Source organism: Crocuta crocuta, unplaced genomic scaffold (genome assembly GCF_008692635.1).
Source record: "Crocuta crocuta isolate KB4526 unplaced genomic scaffold, BGI_CrCroc_1.0 scaffold80, whole genome shotgun sequence".
Lineage (NCBI taxonomy): Eukaryota > Metazoa > Chordata > Mammalia > Carnivora > Hyaenidae > Crocuta > Crocuta crocuta.
Window position 1 is genome coordinate 2396746 of NW_027527559.1, and position 10238 is coordinate 2406983.

The 10238-nt window shown below is 41.6% G+C and overlaps 1 protein-coding gene across 1 annotated transcript in view; it reads right to left on the reverse strand.

Moving 5' to 3' along the window:
• Positions 1-10238, reverse strand: part of DYNC2H1 (dynein cytoplasmic 2 heavy chain 1) — a 301089-nt gene that overhangs the window by 265921 nt on the left and 24930 nt on the right. The window contains exons 14-20 of the mRNA XM_077770023.1: positions 9479-9631; positions 8854-8952; positions 7223-7362; positions 6911-7139; positions 5962-6089; positions 1694-1809; positions 938-1065 (exon numbers count right to left, since the gene is read on the reverse strand). Coding sequence (XP_077626149.1) covers positions 938-1065; positions 1694-1809; positions 5962-6089; positions 6911-7139; positions 7223-7362; positions 8854-8952; positions 9479-9631 — 993 coding nt within the window. The remainder of the gene's footprint in view (positions 1-937; positions 1066-1693; positions 1810-5961; positions 6090-6910; positions 7140-7222; positions 7363-8853; positions 8953-9478; positions 9632-10238) is intronic.

Consider the following 10238-nt stretch of genomic DNA (forward strand, 5'->3'; position numbering starts at 1 on the left):
TCTGCAGCGCCCGTCCCTGCCTCTCCCGGCTCCTGCTAGGGAACCCTTTCCGTCCCCCCCTCGCTCACTCCCCGCGCCCTCCGCCGCCTGCGCCGACACCCCCACGACACCCCCACGTAATCCGGGACGGCCCACCCTGCTCTACACCCTCCATGGTCTGCCATCCACCCCACGGACTGGTCCAATCCTGTGCTTTCACATTTCATGCCTAGAGGGACGGCTTTTAAATTTATATCAAATCAGTAAATGTGGTCTCCACGCTAAAGTCCATACTCCTCATAAAACTTCCGTCTGATGTCCCAACCCCCACCCAGCCATTGTCCAGATACCGTCCTCCTCCAGCCGCCCTCATTCTCAGGAAACGCTACCATCAGCTTCCCAGGGGCCCAAGCCCAGCACCTTGGGGCACATTTATTGCTGTCTCTCTAACCCTCTCCATGGAAAGTGTATCATTTCACCTATCTCTCAGCAATCTTTACCATATGAAGTCTACCACACAAGAGCGACACATCAAAGTTTCTCTCATGATTTGAAACATGTCTCTTCCTTCTCCTAAACTTAGTTAAAATCATCCATTATATAACAACTCCATATGCAAGTCTGTGTGAGGGGGGTGGGTGTGGGTGTGTATGACAGAGAGAGAATGTGTGTAGTGCTAGTTCAGCTCAACTTTCCCCTTCAGTATCCTCAGGCACAGCAAGAAGTATTAAGCATTGTCTTATTCTGATGCACCGCATTCTAGTGCACTACCTAGTCCTGAAGACGACATTAACCATGACTCGCACATAGCACTGGAGTCCAACCATGAGCTCACGATACAGACTCTCTTGTAATACTGAAATTAAATGATTATTTCTAAATAGTCACATAAAATTACCTAATTTAAACATTCCAGCACAGTAAAAATAAGTTGGTAACTTGACTTGGCGATTCTCACCTCCGGTTTCTGCTGCTGTAGCCTACTGTACTGCAAATTTGCATCACCAATCTCTTCCACAGACTGGGGCATAACTGTTAAGACGTCCATAGCCTCAGTTACAAATGTATCGATTTCATGTAAGTGAGCTGAATAGGTGACAGTGAAACAGAATGTTACTGTCACCAAAACTATTCCATTGCATCATTTTAAAATCAGACTATTGGAAGTAATCATATAACATACATTAAATCTTAAATTATTATTTGCTCATACAACAGAATTTTAAAATACAGAATAAGAAATTCCTTGTCATGCAAATTTAGTTGTTTCACATTATACCTCAAAATTTTGACAAAATTGAAATGTACTCATTCTCAGTATATTTTACTCAAAATTGGCAAACCTTCCAGTCTTTTAGATAATATGCTAAAACACCTCAGTTCACCTGAAAAAGAAACAGTGTAGTATTTTGGAAAATATTAGTAAGTGAAAAGACAAATACATTATGGCAGAATTACCTACCTTCCTCAGTACTACATGCAACAAATGGATACTGGCTCATACTATAAAAAGCAAAAACGCCTTCCATTTTTAGACATCTTAAAAGTCAGGTTTGGACTTACCTACTTTACTAAAGTTATCATTTTAAGCCCATTTCATTTCATAATACTATCTAGCTGGATTTTAATCATCATTGGGATTTACATTCATAACTATCCAAGTACATGCCTTTGTATAACATTAAGTTAAAATAAAAATTAAAAAGTGTCTTACCCTGGATGGACTTCTTCAAAGAAAGAACAAGCATATCAAACAGCTTCTGGATGAGATCATCAATCACAGTCTTCACAGGATTACAATTAATATTTAAACAATCTACCTTGACCACACTGAAAAATACCAATTGACATATTTTGACATGAAAAAGACTTATCAGAGGAAGATTCTCAGTATGATGTTTTTATATAACACATTTCAAAATGTAACTCAGAAAGTATTGTTGTAATCTCCAAGCACATTTAGATTTCATTTAGTAAAAATGCTTTCCACCTACTATTAGGGAGTTTTCAAGAAACATGATTTTGTTAGAAACCAGTTTTTTATCATCCAGTGTGTCAGCTTTTAAAAAAACACAGCACATTATAAATCCCTGGAGTCTGAATGTGAATATACTTAAACATTTACAAGCTCTTTACCTGTAACAGCATGTAACGTACATATTTAAATATTTATAACATAAATTCACTATTCTGCAAAGCACAAACAATGGTGATAAGGGAAAACAAAAACAGAGGGTGAACAGAGATGATCAAGGCACTAAGACTGTAACACGATGCCATTTTATACCTATCAAATGAGCAAAAATGTAAAGAACTGCTAATTCATGTCTCTAGATTTGTGGGCAAACAGAACCCTCAAAACGTCTGGTCAGAGCAGAAGACCACGCAGCTTTCATGGGAGGCTGGCCGTGTATACCAGACAGTTTGTCTTACTAACTTCACCTGGAGAATTAACCCAAGGAAATTTTCAGAGCAGACTCCAAGACTTTATATACAAATATCTCTTCAAAGCATTAATTATAATAGTGAAAAATTAGGAATGGTGCAAATACACAAGTGGCTAATTATATATCCATACAATTAAAGAAAATCACATTTTTGAGGACTAAGTAATAACAAGAAAAATACTAAATATTAGTGTTAAATAAAATTAATAGGATACATTACGATCCAAATTTTTAAGTATATGTACTAATATGTCCATAACATGAAATACTAAGAAGAGTTTTGGTATTTTAAGTAATTTATAAAACAAATGTACTATTTTAATCAGAAAACAGGCATATATTTTTAACAACATTAATTCTTTACACACAATAACCTTTTTTAAACTTTTTCATTTTTTAAAAATTTTTTTATATTTTATTTATTTTTGAGACAGAGAGAGACAGAGCATGATTGGGGCAGGGCCAGAGAGAGAGGGAGACACAGAATCCGAAACAGGCTCCAGGCTCTAGTCTGTCAGCACAGGGCCCGACGTGGGGCTCGAACCCATGAACTGTGAGATTGTGACCTGAGCCGAAGTTGGACGCTTAACTGACTGAGCCACCCAGGCGCTCCCCACAATATCCTTAACACTAATTGTAATGTTCTAAGCAGAGATTGCACCAGACTTGTTCATCAGAAAAAAACCTCTTATTTATCTTGAAATAACAAAATTTTTAAAAAGTTTGGAAACTATGGTCACAAAGATTATTTAGAAAGCTACTCATCCTTTTTGAAGCACAGAGCCAGGTGATATTTTAGAAAATAAATTATATAAGTTAAATACTCACTTTTATTATAAAAATAGGATATTCTCTTAAAGATTCACTTATTTTCAATCACCCACTAACTGGAGTGGTTTTAACTCCAGTTTTTAACCAGTACAATATACCAATTCACTTAATACATGAAGTTTTAGGGGCGCCTGGGTGGCTCAGTCAGTTAAGTGTCTGACGTCGGCTCAGGTCATGATCTCGCAGTTCGTAGGTTTGAGCCCCACGTCGAGCTCTGTGCTCTCAGCTAGCTCCGAGCCTGGAGCCTGCTTCAGATTCTGTGTCTCCCTCTTTCTCTGACCCTCCCCTGCTCCTGCTGCCTCTCTCTCAGAAATAAGTAAAACATTTAAAAAATTTGTTAAAAAAATACATGAAGCTTTATATAATTTTTGAAATTTTGACACAAAATGTCAAGATTTCTAATATTTGATAAAGACAGATTATTTTAGGGGTGCCTGGGAGGCTCAGTCACTCAGGTGACTCAGTGGGATTGAGCCCCTGCATCGACACTAACATTAATTATGCCATATTTTGCTAGTGAATTGCCATCACTAGGTGGTCTGATTACAGCAAAGTTGTACTCACCAACCACAGAATCCTGAGGACAGACTAACGTTCACCTTTCAGTTGAAAATACTGGTGCTATGGAAATGAGGCTCCCTCAGCCATAGGTAACATGGGATCGCCCTAGATAAGCTGTCCCCAAATTATACCCTTACTATGGCATCCAAAATACATTAGAATACAGCTTTGGGGGTCACCTGGGAGGTTCAGTTGGTTGAGCATCTGACTCTTGATTTTGGCTCAGGTCACAATCCCAGGGTTGTGGGATCAAGGGCTCCACAGTGAGCACGGAGCCTGCCTGGGATTCTCTATCTCCCTCTGCCCCTCTCCCCTACTTCTCATTCTCTCAACAAAAATTTAAAAAACAAACAGAAAACCAAAGACCGTATCCAACTGAGAAACCTCATATACAAACATTACAAAAGCACCCTCTCTTCCCTATTTCCAACCAGTACTAATGGTGTATCATGATCTAAATCATCGGAGCTCGAACCCACAAAACATTTATCTTTTCTCTGTTCCTCATCCCTCATCTTCCTCCAAAAGTAAGACCCCTTAATACTTCATACTGTTTTGTAGTATTTCATAGTATTTCTTCTTCCCCATTTTGAGTACCAACAACTTAATCCAGTTAATTACGGCTTAACTCAGTTAACTAAGTATGACTGTACTATGAACAAAATCCAAATTGCCCAATGAGAACATTACACTCTCCCAAATCTGTGCCTTCATTACCCCTTTCCAGGAACACTCCCTCGCGCCCCTAATAAAACATTCGTTCCTCAAGTCCTCAGCGAGCCACTTACCCTGAGCACACAGACCCTTGTCCTAGGACGTCTGCTGACGCCTCCAGCTCTCCTTCTTCCTGTCAAAATCCCAGGTCAAGGCTTTCTATCAAGGCTTTCATTCTAGGGAATGAAACTTCCCTAATTTTGCCCCAAATGAGTGGGATGTCACTGTCATGCTGTACACACCTCCAGAGCCCTGAGTTCAGTCTCTAAAATGAAACACGCTATTCTATCTGGTATTGATAACAAGTAATAATCGGTAAAATATACTGTGAACGTCACCCGTACCAGTACTTTATGTTCAAATTACTCGTTTAACTCTCAAAACACTGTGTCATCAGTATGACAGTTGTCATAACTACCTTTTTGTTTATTTTGAGAGAGAGAGCACAAGAGCAAGGGAGGGGCAGAGAGAGGGAGAGAGAGTCCCAAGCAGACTCTGCACGGTCAGCACAGAGCCCAACATGGGGCTTGAACCCATGAACCGTGAAATCACAACCTGAGCCAAAATCAAGACCTGGATGCTCAACTGACTGAGCCACCCAGGTGCCCCATACTAACTATTTTCAAGCTGAGGAAATTGAGGCTCACAGCGTGTAAATGGCAGTCACAGTCCCATGGCTGGGACAAGCCATCTGACCCCAGAGCCCACTCTCTTAACCCCTGTGTGTACGGAGTCACGTCTCACTGCACCACCGAACAGCAAGCGACGTGAGGGACTCTCTTCCTCATCCTTATCCTCCCACAGGACAGGCTCTGCATATCACACATGCTCACCGAGTATTTACTGAAAGAATGAGCAAACAGGTGAATAAAAGTGATACTATCCTTTAGAGGAAATACATGCACAATTAAACAGGCCTTTCATAGCACTTACTGCAAAGAGTGGTTCCCGTGGTAAGAATTTCAGGTAAGATGGAGACTATCTTCTCAAGTAGCTGGGTTATGACAAGCCCCTCAGAGGGTCCCCACCACCACGAGAGCACTACGTTGAGGCAGCAGCAGGCTGTGTGCCTGCCACGGCAGCCCCAGAGGAGGCTGCACAGCCCAAAGCCAGAGACCAATGCCCTGAGCTTTCTGTCAGTAGCACGCTCTCACGGGCAGAGTCTCAGCGCTCGCAGACCATGCCCATGCGTTTCAAACGTAATCCTTAGGCCAGATGTGAACAGAAGCCTATGCCTGCACTCTATTCCATCCAGTTAGGTCCCAGCCAGCAGTAGTGTCGGCAGAGCCCTACTCAGACGACACCCAGTGTCATGGCTGAGCTTTACAGGAGGTAGGAAGGTCATCTGACCGACACCACTACTGTAGAGCACCCTCACCATCTCACGACCAAACTAATGGGACATAAATTCTACCACAACTTCTCATACCTCGGAAGGCGCTCTACTTCTTTTCCTTTTATCTTCAGTGCTTTGAAATTTCTCTCCCAGTCATGGACGGTGGAGAGATGCTTTTCCACGAGAGCTTCCATATCAACTTGCCCAATTACAATCCATTCCTATTAAAAAATAAAAAACATACTATATTGAAGAAACAGAATTTATTAACTATTAAAAGATTAGGGTCCAACTCTTAACACTGATAAAAAGGGACAGATGGAAGGTATTTAGGTAAATTTCAATTTAAATATGTAAATATAACCATTATCAGGGAGCCTATAATAACTATTGAATACATAAAAGCACAGTGACCATCAAACCTTTTTTAAAGGCCACAAAAACCCTTTCCTCAGATTCTCTTCTCAAATTTGATGCATCCAAATACAAAATCATTAGGCAAGGCCAAGGCTACAAATCTGAAGGTATGCACATTCAATCAGTTCTAGAAACCTAACAGTCGGAGGAGCACCCAGTGGCAGCTGAGAGACTGGATGACGTCTCAGTCACGTGTCTCAGAGCAACAGGAAGGACAAGGGACGCAGCTGGGCTTCAGGAGAGCGGCCGCAGTGGGCTCCAGTGTAAGGAGGAAGTGAAGCCGTCCCAACCGAAGTCTGAAGGCCTCACTCCAAGGACTGCTCTTGGTCCCAAGAATGAAGAAAAGGACACAGTTTCCCGAGAGAAGTTAAAGTTGACACAACAGAATCCTGTCACATCGCAAGCTAATGCAACAACTAGTTTCTCAATTTTCAAAAAGTCAAAGACAAAAAATCTCAGTATAACTTTGTTCTCATGTGTACAGGAGCGCTCCACTGGCTGTCCGCCTTGCCATGCTTTTACGTTACGCCAGGCAAGATAAGCCGTAGATCAGTACATTTGATACTAATTCAATCAATCAGACGAAACATCATAATAGAGTAACAGAAAATTACAGGTTCCGTACCTTGTGTTGGTGTAAGACAGCTGATAATCGCCTAAACAGATCTTCTGCTTTGCTGAAAATAGTCAAAAATCCACTTGCATTTCTATCAATCATAACAGAAAAAATAGACTCATCTCCAGGCTCACCAACTCCCTTAAACTGATTCGGAATGCCGATGAACCTCTTCATTTCTCTATAATATTTAGCCCGGATTTCTTCAAAAGGAGGCCTGAATTGTAACCGTCCTTGTCTGAAAACACATAAATAACTTTAAAATATGTACTATTAGAAAAATATAGTCTGAAAATGAAAAGGGGCTTTAAGAAACCTTACTTGTATATTAGGTCTATGTTTATTTCTGGCAAGTTCTCGTTAAGTGCTTCCAAGCCCATCTGGTACTGGTGTTCGAGAGCTTTGTACAGCTGATGATTCCAGTGCTGCTTCCACGCGCGCATGTCACTGGCCTGGAATCCCTGAGAGGGTACAGGCACGTGTTTTATTTAAAAACTAGGTGACAGAATTGGGTTTTCATTTAAAGTATTTATTTCATATATAGTAAAATTACAAGGGAAAAAACCCACCCCATTTTTAACATCTTAAAACATGCAACTCCTCACTGGTACTTGTAGTGTAAGAGTTTATATAAAGTCAAATAGAAAAATCCCTCATCTTCACGTTTAAATAGTCCAAAGACTGGTAAATTTTAACATATCAAATTAACATTAAATGGATTTTACATATAGACTTTATTTTATGATCCAAGAAAACCATTAGTGGTTTAGTCAACGAGCTTCTGTGTCCTCTTTCTAAAACTCCCATCTAGTGCAGCTCTTCCCTTCCCTTTCCACTCCCTAAATAGTCCAATGCACATTTTTAAAAAAATAACAAACTGAAAAATATAAGGATGCTCAGGATAGTTTACACTTGTAGCTTCCATAGAACCATAAATATATTAATGCTAACACTTGTTTTTTCTTCAAGCTGTAAGAACTGGGAGTGTCCAGGTGGCTCAGTCACCTCAGTGTCCGATTCGTGGCTTTGACTCAGGTTATGATCTCACAGTTCACGAGTCTGAGGTCTGGGTCAGGCTCTGTGCTGACAGCACGGAGGCTGCTTGGGATTCCCTCTCTCTCTCTGTCTGCCCACCATCCTCTAATCCTGTGCGCACATGCATGCTCTTTCTCAAAAAAATAAACTTAAAAAGAATTGAAAAAAATCTAGGGGTGCCTGGGTGGCTCAGTCAGTTAAGTATCTGACTTCGGCTCAAGACATGATCTCACAGTCAGTGAGTTCAAACCCTGCATCAGACTCTGCTGACAGCTTGCTCAGAGCCTGGAGCTGCTTCAGATTCTGTCTCCCTCTCTCTCTGACCCTCCCCTGCTTGTGCTCTCACTCTCTCTCTCTCTCTCTCTCTCAAAAATAAATAAACATTCATTTTTTTAATCTAAGAACTGAAAACTACATGTAAACACATAGGACACATAATCCATACTCAGCTAAGACCCCTGACCACTGGCGTGCAGCAGGCCCTGTGTGTTACACTTACATATGTATCATTTATCAAAGTGTGTACAGATATGGAATTTTACCCAAAAAAAGGAAAACATTCTGAAACAGTTATTTCAATTATTGGGCTTCTGCCTAATGTAGCTTTGTGTTCTACACATGTCACGATCACCTAAAAGAAAACTAAAGAATGATAACATTTAAGCACAAAGTCAAAGAAACTACAAAGTCTGAACTGAGAAATTTGATGTTCCATAAGATAAATGCAAACTTATTTTTATATTTTTTAATGTAAATGCTACTTTGCGGTCTTCATATACATTCAGGAGAATTCTAAATTTATTAGAAATTTAGGAGTAAAGATTTACAGATAACCTTTCTGAACTTTTCATCCACTTCTACACTGACCTCTGAAAAGATGACGCTCGAAGGGGAGGCAGCAAGGAAAACACACTTACCTGCGCTTCGACACTCGCGAGGCCAGTCCTCAGCTCCTGCAACCCGTCCTTCCAGCGCTGCTGCTGCCGAAGCAGGTCGATGTTCATAAGAACCACGACCTATTAAACATTAACGCACAGCAGTCACAACGGAACTCTGGAAAAGCAGTAGCTTTCCAGGGGGAAAATCTGACAGACACCACCTCAACCGAGTGATGGATATGAATTCAACCTAGAGTAAGACACATACGTAACTGATGATACCCTGACGAAGGCCAACATCGGTCGCTGCTGCACTGTTTCTGTCAGAATCGCATCACCCTGGTCTAAGAATAAGACAGCATCTTATAAAACCACATCAAAAGACTTTCTTCAGAAAAACTGACCACTTTTTCAATGAGCATCAAGGTCATGAGAAAGGAGGAGGAGACAACAGAGGCTCAACAACTAAACACAAAAAGATACAAGCAGAAAAGCTGTAAAACTCAAAATGGCCTGTTTCCTGCCCTGCTCTCTTTGTCTCTCAAAAATGAATAAAAAAAATAAACTTAAAAAAAATAAAAAATTTTAAAGAATAAAATTATATTCCAATTACCATTTAAGTAATACTCTTCATCGCTTAGCCAACCGTATGAACAAAGGTTACCTTTTCACAGAACGTAGTGTGCCATTTTCTCAGCTTTCTATTTTCAGTGGCAAGTCGGTGGGCAGCATTCTGGAGTTTCTGGATGTAGCCTTCTAACTCTTTAGGGTTATCCCAAGTAATCTGTGCCTTTCCGCCACTTCCTGCTTTTGAATTCTAAGGGACAACAAATGTCATGTACCATACAAATCTCTTTTCCACAAGACCTCACACTGTACATCTTCAGTCCGGCCATCCCTAACCCTGATCTGCAATCAAGACGCATAGAGTGACGTTTCTGTTTTATAAACAGTAAGGCAATCTGGCCAAACGAATAGCTCCCTTCCTCCCAAGTTCCCTCTCTTAGAGCGAAACAGCCCTAGATGAGCTAGATCACGCACCTACGTGCACGCGCGTGCCCGCGCACACACGCACAGGCATGACAGATGGAAGGCAGCAGAGGACCCTGAGGGCTGGGGAGCCGAGGAAACACACATGCACGCCCCCTCACTGCTTCCCACACATGTAGGACAGGGCAACGGACAAGCCTCCGCCAGCAGCCACCTCCAGGAACACACAAGACAAGATCCAGAAGAAGCTGGTTCCCTCTGGCCAAAGGACAGGTAACACAGTGGCCTCAGGGAAGCTTCAGCAATGCCCACCCTAATGTCGCCAAACACCGACAGAAAAGCTGTGGCTCTGCAGCCTGAGCAGGAGCAGAGGCCCAACCTTCCTTCCCGCCCCCCCCCCCCCCCCCCCCCCCCCCCCCCCGCGCCCCTTCCCC